Source organism: Geotrypetes seraphini, chromosome 2 (genome assembly GCF_902459505.1).
Source record: "Geotrypetes seraphini chromosome 2, aGeoSer1.1, whole genome shotgun sequence".
NCBI lineage: Eukaryota > Metazoa > Chordata > Amphibia > Gymnophiona > Dermophiidae > Geotrypetes > Geotrypetes seraphini.
Window position 1 is genome coordinate 501,892,071 of NC_047085.1, and position 11,979 is coordinate 501,904,049.

The 11,979-nt window shown below is 45.9% G+C and overlaps 1 protein-coding gene across 1 annotated transcript in view; it reads right to left on the reverse strand.

Annotated features, from left to right (window-relative positions):
• Nucleotides 1-10,783, reverse strand: part of LOC117354478 (zinc finger protein 271-like) — a 65,657-nt gene extending 54,874 nt beyond the window's left edge. Inside the window, exons 1-4 of the mRNA XM_033932108.1 lie at nucleotides 10,643-10,783; nucleotides 10,257-10,383; nucleotides 7,512-7,622; nucleotides 6,662-6,715 (exon numbers count right to left, since the gene is read on the reverse strand). Of these exons, the coding sequence (XP_033787999.1) occupies nucleotides 6,662-6,715; nucleotides 7,512-7,622; nucleotides 10,257-10,383; nucleotides 10,643-10,687 (337 nt within the window). The 5' untranslated portion in view covers nucleotides 10,688-10,783. The remainder of the gene's footprint in view (nucleotides 1-6,661; nucleotides 6,716-7,511; nucleotides 7,623-10,256; nucleotides 10,384-10,642) is intronic.
• Between the last annotated feature and the right edge of the window lie 1,196 nt (nucleotides 10,784-11,979).

The following is an 11,979-nucleotide window of genomic DNA, read 5'->3' on the forward strand; positions in this document are numbered from 1 at the left end:
CCGTGTTCTTGGGTGAGAAGAGCCAGAAGGCTTAGGAATAGGTTAAATAACAGAGGAGATGATGCTGAACCCTGGGTCCCTCCACACGATAATAGCTGAAAAGCAGAGTCCCTGTAAAGCACAGTTACTTACCGTAACAGTTGTTATCCAGGGACAGCAGGCAGATATTCCCACACATGGGTGACGTCACCGACGGAGCCCCGCAGCGGACAGCCTCGAAAGCAAACTTGCTTGAAGATCTCGATCTTTCGAGGACTGCACCGCGCATGCGCGCGTGCCTTCCCACCCGAACTAGGGGGCGCATCTCCTAAGAGGATCCTCAGTTCAGATACCTAGCCAAGAAGCCAACCAGGGGAGGTGGGAGGGTTGTGCGAATATCTGCCTGCTGTCCCTGGATAACAACTGTTATGGTAAGTAACTGTGCTTTATCCCAGGACAAGCAGGCAGCATATTCCCACACATGGGTGACCTCCAAGCTAAGTAAAAAGGGATGGAGGGAAGTTGGCAATTTATGAAAAAAGATTTTGCAAAACAGATTGGCCAAAGCGGCCATCCCTCCTGGATAAAGTATCCAGACAGTAATGAGAGGTGAAAGTATGAACCGAGGACCAAGTGGCAGCCTTGCAGATTTCCTCAATAGGAGCTGATTGGAGGAAAGCTACAGATGCCGCCATAGCTCTAACTTTGTGGCCCATCACTCGACCTTGCAGAGGAAGACCAGCCTGAGCATAGCAGAAAGAAATGCAAGCAGCCATCCAGTTGGAGATGGTGCGCTTCGAGATAGGACGTCCCAACCTGTTCGGATCAAAGGAGATGAAAAGTTGAGGAGATGATCTATGAAGTTGAGTGCGTTGGAGGTAGAAAGCCAAGGCATGTTTACAGTCCAAGGTATGAAGAGCAGCTTCTCCAGGATGAGAATGAGGCTTTGGAAAAAATACAGGTAGAACAATAGACTGATTGATGTGAAATTCTGAAACAACTTTAGGTAAGAATTTAGGATGAGTACGGAGGACCACCTTGTCATGATGAAAAACTGTGAAAGGTGGATTTGCAACCAAAGCTTGTAACTCACTGACTCGTCGAGCAGATGTGAGGGCGATCAGGGACACAACTTTCCAAGTGAGATATTTGAGGTGAGCTTTGTCAAGCGGTTCAAAAGGAGGTTTCATCAGTTGAGCCAAAACAACATTGAGATCCCAAACCACTGGCGGTGGTTTAAGCGATGGATGGAGATTAAGAAGTCCTTTCATGAAGCGAGAAACCATAGGATGTGCAGAAAGAGGTTTTCCATCTAGAGGCTGATGAAAAGCAGCTATAGCACTAAGATGGACTCGAATAGATGTAGTTTGAAGTCCAGAATGTGACAAGTGAAGCAAGTAGTCCAGAACGGATGCTAAGGAAGAAGATATCGGTTGCAATTGACGTAGAACACCAAGTAGAAAATCTAGTCCATTTTTGGCCATAACATTGTCTAGTTGATGGCTTTCTGGAAGCAAGTAAGATATCTTGAACAGACTGAGAAAATTGAGGAAAGTCTGTTATGAAGAAAGGTACCAAGCTGTTAAGTGTAGAGACTGCAGATTGGGATGAAGCAAGGATCCGTGACTCTGCGTGAGTAGAGAAGGAAATACTGGTAGAAGGAGAGGCTCCCTGATGCTGAGTTGAAGTAGAAGGGAGAACCAAGGTTGTCTGGGCCACCGAGGAGCTATCAGAATCATGGTGGCATGTTCTGACTTCAGTTTGACTAGAGTCCTGAGAATCAGAGGAAACGGAGGAAAGGCATAAAGGAACTGATCCCTACAGTCCAGTAGAAACGCATCCGCTTCGAGACGTTGAGGAGTGTAAATGCGGGAGCAAAACTGAGGCAGTTTGAAGTTGAGAGGTGACGCAAACAGATCTATCTGTGGAGTTCCCCAACGGGCAAATATTTGACGAAGAGTAGGAGAATTGAGTGTCCATTCATGAGGCTGTAGAAGTCGACTCAATTTGTCCGCCAAATAATTGTGTTGACCCTGAATGTAAACAGCTCTGAGGTAGATGTTGTGAAGGATTGCCCAATGCCACAATTTCACAGCTTCTTGACAGAGGGAGTGAGATCCTGTCCCTCCCTGTTTGTTGACATAATACATGGCTACTTGGTTGTCTGTACGTACAAGAATCACCATGTCGTGAAGGAGATGTTGAAAGGCTTTGAGAGCATAGAATATCGCTCTGAGTTCCAACAGATTGATATGACATTGACGGTCTGTTGAAGTCCATAGACCCTGAGTATGGAGACCGTCCACATGAGCCCCCCAAGTGTACGTTGACGAGTTGGTTGTGAGGACTTTCTGATGAGGAAGATGGTGGAACAGCAAGCCTCTGGAAAGATTCAAAGAGAACATCCACCAACGAAGAGACTTCCGCAATGAAGGAGTTATGGAAATCAGTTGAGATGGTGGATCCACGATTTGCTGCCATTGTGATGCCAATGTCCATTGAGGAATACGAAGGTGAAGTCTGGCAAAAGGAATCACATGAACTGTAGAAGCCATGTGACCGAGCAGAACCATCATTTTCCGTGCCGGAGCAGATGGAAGGTGGAAGAATTGATGAGAAAGCAGAAGAAGTGCAGCCTGACGTGGTTGTGGAAGGTAGGCTCTCATATTGATAGTGTCCAGAGTTGCTCCTATGAACTGGAGAGACTGAGATGGAGTCAACTGAGATTTTGGAAAGTTTATGTGAAATCCCAGACTTTGAAGAAAAAGAATAGTCTGTTGGGTCGCTGCAATAACCCCTGAAAAAGAGGGAGCTTTGATGAGCCAGTCGTCGAGGTATGGAAATACTTGGAGACCCTGGTTGCGAAGAGCTGCAGCTACCACCACCAGACATTTTGTGAATATTCTGGGAGAAGAAGCCAACCCGAAAGGGAGAACCCGGTACTGCAGATGAAGGTTTCCTACTTGAAATCTGAGGTATTTGCGAAACGCTGGATGAATAGGGATATGAGTATACGCCTCTTTGAGATCGAGGGAACACATCCAATCCCCTTGATCCATTAAGGAATATAAAATCGGCAGAGTGAGCATTCGAAATTTCTCTTTGACTAGGTACTTGTTGAGAGCTCTGAGATCCAGGATAGGTCGCAAGTCCCCCGTCTTCTTGGGAACTAGGAAATAGCAGGAGTAGAATCCCAAGTTCCGTTGAGCAAGAGGAATCTCCTCTACAGCTCGCAGACGAAGAAGAGCCCGAGCTTCTTGAAGAAGAAGGGGAAGATGCCACTGATTGGAAGGACACTCTCTTGGATGGCGATCTGGCGGTACCTGAAGGAACCGAAGAGAGTATCCCTCTCGTAGGATGGTAAGCAACCAGAGATCTGATGTGATGAGCTCCCACTGGTGACAAAAAGTGGAAAGACGACCCCCTATGGGAAGGGGAGAGTTGGGAAACAGAGAAATTTGAATGCTCAGGCTGAGATTGTCAAAAAGACTGAGCCGGTTTGGTGGCAGCGGGAGTCTGAGACTTTTGCTGACGCTGTTGCTGTGGAGGACGACGAGGTGGAAGCCTGGAAAAAGCAGGAGTCGTTTTCTGAGGATAACGACGTGGAGTCTGTTTGAATCCTCTAGTTGGTGATTTTGGTTTTGTTTGAATGAGAGAAGCAAAAGAGCGTTCATGTTCTGAGAGACGCTTAGTAGCTGCTTCAATAGAGTCATCGAATAATTCGTTCCCCTGACAAGGTAGATTCGCTAACCGATCCTGAAGATTGGGATCCATGTCTACAATGCGGAGCCATGCCAAACGACGCATGGCTACAGCAAAGGCAGAGACTCGAGAAGATAATTCAAATGCATCATAAGAGGCTTGTAACATGAAGAGTCGTAACTGAGCAAGAGTCTTGAAGATGAGTTTGAATTCTGAAAGATGAGTTGTGGAAATATCCGGGTAAAAAGATGGCAATATTTTTAGAAAATGGTTGAAATAAGATGTAAAAATGTAGTTGTAATTAAGAACTCTATTCGCCATCATGGAGTTCTGGTATAGACGGCGACCAAACTTATCCATGGTACAACCTTCTCTGCCTGGAGGAACTGAAGCGTAGATTTTGGAAGGATGAGCTTTCTTTAAAGATGATTCTACTACCAAGGATTGATGAGAAAGTTGTGATTTCTCAAACCCCTTACAGGGAACCGTTCGATAACAGGATTCCAATTTAGATGAAATGGCAGTGATGGAATAAGGAGTCTCCATGTTACGAATGAAAGTTTGTTTGAGAACAGGAGTCATGGGTAATCTTAGGGACTCTTTAGGTGGATGAGGAAGCTCCATATCTGCTAAATATTCAGGAGTATACTTAGAATCTGAATGGAGATCCAGTTTGAGAGCTTGTCCCATATCAAATACAAACTTTGCAAATGAAATGGATTTGGAATCAGATGCTTCCTCAGGAGACAAACTGCGAGATTTAGGAAGTGCTGAGTAGGAAGGAGAAGCCTCTCTAGAATATGGTGAGAGTGGTTCGGACTCAAGACGCAGGGTAACAGAAGAAGCTGTACTATGTGGTGGAATGAGAGAATGTTTTCTCTTGAGGTTCCTGGATGGAGAAGTATCAGGGGTACGTGGTACCGAATGAGTCAAAGTCTGAGGAGAAGTGTCTCGACGAGTTGACTTCGACGGTGGAGTCTTCGACCGAGAAGGACTTCGGGTCGATGCTCGGTGGTGTCGAGATTCGTGCTTCGACTTCGAAGAATGAGGCAGAGAAGTCTCTGTATCCAAGGTAGAGGACTCCCGTCGAAGCTTGGAAGCAAGATGCTTCGAATGCTTCGACCGATGCTTCTGAGGAGGCGATTCCGGTGAAGAATCAGTGGAAGGTATCCTCTTCCGTGTCTGGGATCGGCCTCGAGGCACTGGAAGCTCTGGTTGGGTGACAGGCTGATCCACCCGAGGCAAGGTCGAGGACGGGACCAATTGAGCCAATAATGAGGAAATCTGAGTGGTCAGAATAGATTTTAGCATGTTCTCCAGCATCGGCACCGAGACAGAAGGTTCTGATCTCGTAGGTGCAGCAGTACGCTCCGAAGAGGGCGACCTCAAAGGTGAGTATTCCCTTATCTTGGAGGTACGCTTGGAAGACGGGCGTGAAGAGGACTCTGGTGGCTTCTTGGGTACGGCACCTGAAAGAGAACCAGGAGACTTACCCCCTACTGAAGACTTCACCGAGGTCACTGTCTTCGAGGGCACCGAAGTCAATGGCAAGGTCGAGGCCTTCGAGACCGAAGCTCCAGCCGGAGCCAAGGTCGAGGCCTTCGAGACCGTGGAGGTCGTCGATGTCAGACTTGAAGCCTTCGAGACCGGGGCAGCCGCCGAGTTCGAGGTCGTATCCGAGGGTTGCTCCATGTCTCCAAAAAGTTGGTGGAACTGGGCGCACCGACGTCGAAAGGCTCGTGGAGTAAGAGTGAAGCAACGATGACAATCTTCGGGTGAATGGGTCGAACCCAAGCACTGTAAGCAGCGACAGTGAGGATCGGTGACCGAAATCACACGATTGCACTGGCGACAATGTTTAAACCCAGTGAGAGGCCGGGACATAGAAAAAATAAAGTCTGTGTCGAATGGAAGGAGCAATTGGGCCTAGGCCCAAGGCTCACCGGCCGGACTAGCGAACTAAAAAAGAAAATATATATATATTTTTTTAAAGGAGAAATAAAGAATAAGAGCACAGCGACCGAACTTTTCTGAAAAAAAGAAACAGCCGCGGTGAAGAGAAGGCAATATCGCTGCAGAGCCGAAGAAAAATGCGTCTTCTTGTCTCCGCGGAAAATAACGAACTGAGGATCCTCTCAGGAGATGCGCCCCCTAGTTCGGGCGGGAAGGAGCGCGCGCATGTGCAGTGCAGTCCTCGAAAGATTGAGATCTTCAAGCAAGTTTGCTTTCGAGGCTGTCCGCTGCGGGGCTCCGTCGGTGACGTCACCCATGTGTGGGAATATCTGCCTGCTTGTCCTGGGATAACTAGGGATTCCCAACTTAGCAGCAGTAGAAATCCCAAAAAAGGGACGAAAAACCCCCCACCAAATTAAATAATAAAAGGAGAGAGCAAAACAAGCGCACTCCTGCAGGCACGCGTGCAGAAGGGAAAAACTAGAGGTGGAGCTAGAGAGCACAGTGAAGTAGAGTCGAGTCACAGAAAAAATCCGGAGTGGATTCCTTCTGCATATGGCACACAGCCAGTGTTTCTCAACTCGGTCTTGGCGTACCCCTTTGCCAGTCAGGGTTTCAGGATATCCATAAACTTGATTTGCATATACTGCCTCCATTATATGCAAATTTCTTTCATGCATATTCATTATGGATATCCTGAAAACCTGACTGGCAAAGGGGCACTCCAGGACCGAGTTGAGAAACACTGGTCTAGACCAGGGGTAGGCAATTTCGGTCCTTGAGAGACGGAGCCAGGTCAGGTTTTCAGGATATCCACGATAAATATGCATGAGATAGGTTTGCATCTCAAGGAGGCAGTGCATGCAAATCCATCTCATACATATTCATTGTGGATATCCTGAAAACCTGACCTGGCTAGGGCTCTCAAGGACCGGAATTGTCTACCCCTGGTCTAGAATCACCTATTGCACTGGAACATGTATTCTGCCTGTTCAGCAGGATATAATTTCTCTCAAGCCCCACTCACCTTCCCTAGGAACTGCTTTCTCTGTTAAGCAGGAGACAGGACTCAGATGCTCAACTGTGAAGATACAGAATGGGAAGAAATAGATATTCAAGGCCTGCAGCTCACAAAAGTTCTGCAAACTTCTGTAGCTTTGTAAACTTTTTCCAATGCTGGACTCCATCAAATGTTATTATCCACTTGGGAGGACTTATTATTAATTATCTGTAATAATTACTTTATTATCTGTAATAACTATTATCTGTAATAATTATTATCTGTAATAACTACTTTATTTTTGTATACCGCAATCCCACAAGCAATTCAGAGCAGTTTACAGAGGAAGAGACTGTATACAGACAGCGATGTTACAAAAAAAGACTTTCAAATTACATTAGCATGCCAAGAGTAGTCAGGATTTATCCGGAAGCATTTCAAAGAGTCAGAGTAATTTATCAAAAAGAGAGGTTTTAATTGATTTCCAGAAGGTTTGGTAGGAGGGTGCATTTGAAATGAAGGTGGTTAAACATTTATTCCATTTGCCTGCTTGGAATGATAATGATCTATCAAGGAATCTCTTGTAGATACAGCCCTTCAAGGATGGGAAAGCAAACAGATAGGCACTACGTGTGCAAGTGGTGCCTGGAAATTAAAAATGGTGCGACAGGTGGGGATGAACCAGTTATGGTTTGAAGCAGAGGCAGGCAAACTTGAAAATGACCCTTGCTTCCATCGGCAGTCAGTGTAGTTTTTTGTAATACGGGCTTACATGATCCGATTGGTTTTACTCTGCTGTACTCTAAGACCTCCTTATACTGTAGAGTAGTTATTATTAAAATAGCCCAAATCATTCTGTAGAGTATTTGTTACTCACCCGTGTATGAATGTCTAACTTCTCTCTCTCCTGACTCCTGGGGGTCCTGGATATTTGACTCTCCGTCTTGTTTAATCCACGATAACAGATCAGGACTTATCCTCACAAAGCCTGTTTCCAGGAATAAACATGAAAACTCAGTTATACTTCCCTTTTATTCAAAGAAAAATCAGCTATGATGGATTGTACTTATTTATTTATTGGGACAAATTAACTGCCTTTATGAAGAGATTCACTCAAGTCAGTGTACAGCAGAAACAGCGTGACATGCCATTAGAGCTTCAAATGGCCCCTTTGTATGTGATTTTTAGATGCCAGTGAAAAACTTGCTTTACAAATGTTAAAAATGTATAAGCAGGTAGAGAGCTTAACTGAGACATGAGCAGCTCCTGCCTACTCACCTCCATAAGAGCTATCTCCAAAAGAATGCAGAAAGCTGTGATTCACTTATATTTATTCTTGATTCTGGGGTTAGAAAGGAATCTGGTTTGCTTCTTGCCAATGCCAGTCTGAGCGACAGTGGTGGAAATTGATTCTCTTTCTATGAAATATGCTTTGTAGTCAAGTTATCTGTTTGCCTACAGTGAAAGCAGAAGATGCCTTTGTAAAGTCTCCTGAACCTCGGCTGTGCTCAAGGTGGTCCTTTTCCTCAGAGAACTTAGAGTGCTAATTAAGAGTCATATTTGGAGTTTTAGGCCAAATCCACTACTCCTCACAGAAGGAAGACCTGGTTCAACACCAGCCAATTCCAGGGGAGGGTTCAATTTATTTAATTATTTCTATACCGCACTATCCAAAGTTCTTAATGGTATACAAGAAAACAGACAGAATAAATCAGACAGACACATGGGATTTCTCTGGGAGAGGAGGAAACACTGGATGCTGTGAATACGCAGACTAGGTGGTTTTAAGAAAGGTTTGGACAAGTTCCTGTAGGAAAAGTCCATAGTCTATTATTGAGAAAGACATGGGGAAGCCACTCCTTACTCTGGATCGGTAACATGGAATGTTGCTACTCTTTGGGGTTCTAGAATCCTGTTACTCTCTGGGATTCCGGAATCTTGCTATTCTTTGAGATTCTGCATGGAATCTTGATACTCTTTGGGGTTCTAGAATCTTGTTACTCTTTGGGATTCCGGAATCTTTTGTTACTCTTTGGGATTCTGGCCAGGTACTAGTGACCTGGATTGGCCACCGAGAACGGACTACTGGGCTTGATGGACCATTGGTCTGACCCAGTAAGGCTAGTCTTATGTTCTGATATTCAAAACTGGATGACTCCATCATTTTGGCTGTTCAGAGTATGCCATGCTGCTGTTAATTCTGCTGCTCTCTAGGCCCATATTATATTTTAGTCCTATCACAGGTGACCAGATAATCGTCTCAACGTTTCTCTCTACAGAATATTGTAAATTCTCCAAAGAGCTGCTGTTATGCAGGAGCCATTTTATCAGAATACAGAAGCTCCATTCCAAGATGTGTAGAAGAGGAGCAAGATAAAGGTTGAAAAGAGGAGGAAACCAAACACTGATCCTGGTGAGGGAACATGAGACAACTTCTTAAGGGCCTGACCCAATATTCTGCCCTCTAATACAGTGTCCTGCAAACTTTCTTGAGCCATGGCACAATAAATGTAGTAGATGTGGCACGAGACATCCGAAGTGTGTGAATGTTGCCGTGATGTCACGCACATGCATGATGTCATCACGTCGATGTCCATGCAAGCATGAAGGCCCTGAGATGCCTGCCACTGGGGGGTGCCATTAGGGAAGAGGGCTGGAGAGAAGGAGAGGTGCAGGCACCAGCTAATTGCCTATAGGTCGTGCCTCTGGCCACGAGAGACACGCCCTGTAGGCAGTTGGCCAGTGCTGGTGCCTCTCCTCCTCACCAGTGTGCCGTGGCACATCTGAAATCTCAAGAGGGACACTAGTATGCCGCAGCACACAATTTGCGATATAAGTTGGTGAGGATTTCTTCTATTACACTTCTCTCTCCATATTCACGGTTTCAGCATTCGTGGTTTCGATTATTCACGGTTTTTAGCTTGATGGCTCCTCCCCCCAAATTACCTCAGCTTGCATAGAGAAATCGCTGATTCCAAGCATTTACAGAGAAAATTTCTGATTCCCATCACTTTTTTCACCGTGTTTTGCCTCTCTTTCAAGAACAGGCCAGGTCTCCCACTATGTTATTCGCGGTTTCAATATATACACGATGGTTTTTAATAGAAAACAGCGAATAACATCTGAAAAAGTTATTCATGGTTTTTCTGTATTTGCGGTTCTGTTAATCCCCTTTCACAGCGAATACGGAGGGCGAAGTGTACTCTTATCACAAGGTGATCCCAGAGACAATTCTGCAGCTTTTGGAGCAGTTCACAGTGTCAGACAATGCTATAAGCTGAGCAGAGATCGATGACCACAGCACCTTACTTTTCTCTGGTCTCAAAGACCGATTCCAGGTACAAGATAATCTTCTCCACCCAGGTTCTGACCATTTGGGCTACTCTGACCCTGCATTTTAGCTCTTCTTCAAGAAACAGAGAATAACCTGTCTCTTATTTCAAAGGGGAAAAAAACTTATAGGACACACAAGATAGTCTTATGGGCCCTCACACTGTCAGTTTAAGATAGAGATTAGCACAGAGAGATCCTGATCATACTTGGAAGTTTATGGAGCAAAGGAAGTACAGAAAGATGTCTCATATTAGTTAAATATTTTAAATGCAGATAAAGCAGTCCTTACCTAGGGAGATCAGAGTCTCATAATTCTCCTTCATCACCTCCCTGTAAAGCTCCTTCTGCCCTTCATCTAAATATTCCCACTCCTCCTGGGAGAAAGAGATAGCGATGTCCTGAAACGCCACCTGCATCTGAAACACAAAACAGAAACACATTCAGCACCTTCTGTATCACCATCAGGCATTATTGTAGACCTGGTGACCCTGAGCAAGTCACTTAATCCCCCATTGGCCCAGGAACAAACTAAGTCCCTGTATGGACCCCCTTTGAGTGTGGTTGTGTCATTTCCCCCTCCCCCAATCTTGCCCCTCCCCCTGCAGCTAAGAGGAGGCTGAGCCCCATTGCCAGGGAAAGAGAGAGAAGGAAAAGTGGGGGTGGGGGATCTTCTACCTGAGCAGAAGCTCCTGTAACCATTTCCCTCTCGGCTTTGGACATCAGGGACTGGAGGAGAGAGAAGAGCAGAAAAGATGGACGACTCAGCTTACTTCCGGCCACATACTGATGACATCACAAAGGGGGCGGAGTTTGGTCAGAGCTGAGCGAGATAGTCCTTTCTCCCTTATGTGTGCTAGGGGGCGGACCCTTCCACTCCTCTTCCCGCCCCAGGGACCATTCTGACCAATCAGCACTACAAGAAGCAGAGCCTTCGGCGTGAAGCTCCGCCTTCCCCCCTTATGACGTCACCAGGCTTCTCGGCTTCTCCCCAAGACCTTTCTAATCCTGCAAAGAGGAAACTGAGGGAGGAGATTCCCCCCAACAAACACTGCGGCAGCTGCCAACTTGGGATCCTGCACAGTCGAGACCTTAAGCGGACACATAATACAGAAGAAGGGAATCTTGACTTATATATACTGCCTTCTTGGCATTTCAAAGTGTGGGCACTGGAGGGTTAAGTGACTTGTCCAGAGTCACAAGCTACTACTAAAGCACTGTAAGGTGTACACAGTCCCTGCTCAGAAGAGCTTACAATCTAATTTAGACAGGATATTTCAGGGTTGGGGGAGATTATAGTGGGTATAGGTATCTGACAGCAGTGAGTGGGACTTAAGAGTTGAAAAGTTTCAAAAAAGTGGACCTTTAACTTGGATTTGAACACTGCCAGGGATGGAGCATGACGTATTGATCGGTTCGGGGCATACGGCGCCGCAAGAAAGAAGGGACGGAGTCTGGAGTTGTGGAAGAGAAGGGTAAAGATAAGAGGGGCTTGCCCGATGAGCAGAGATCATGGGGGGAGCATAGGAGGTGATAATCGAGGAGGGATAGTGGGGGGCTTCAGAGCGAATGCATTTGTAAGTCAGCAAGAGGAGTTTACACTGTATTCAGAAATGGACAGGGAGCCAATGAAGCGACTTGAAGAGAGAGGTAATGTGGGAATAGCAGCTCTCATGGAATATCAGTCGCGCAGCAGCATTTTGAACGGATTGAAAAAGCGAGAGACAGGCGTGCAGGAGGCCTAAGAGAAGTACGTAGCGGTAGTCTAAGCGCGAAGTGATGAGAGTTTTGGTAGTGTGTTCAGATAGAAGAGGATGGATTTTGGTAATGTTATAGAGGAGGAAGCAACAGGATTTGGCGGTTTGTTGGATCTGAGCAGAGAAGGAAAGAAAAGAGTCAAAGATCACCCCAAGGTTGCGAGCCGACAAGACAGAGAGGAGGATAGTGTTATCCACAGAAACAGAGATCGGTGGGAGGGGGGAGGTGAGTTTAGGCAGAAAGATAAGAAATTCAGT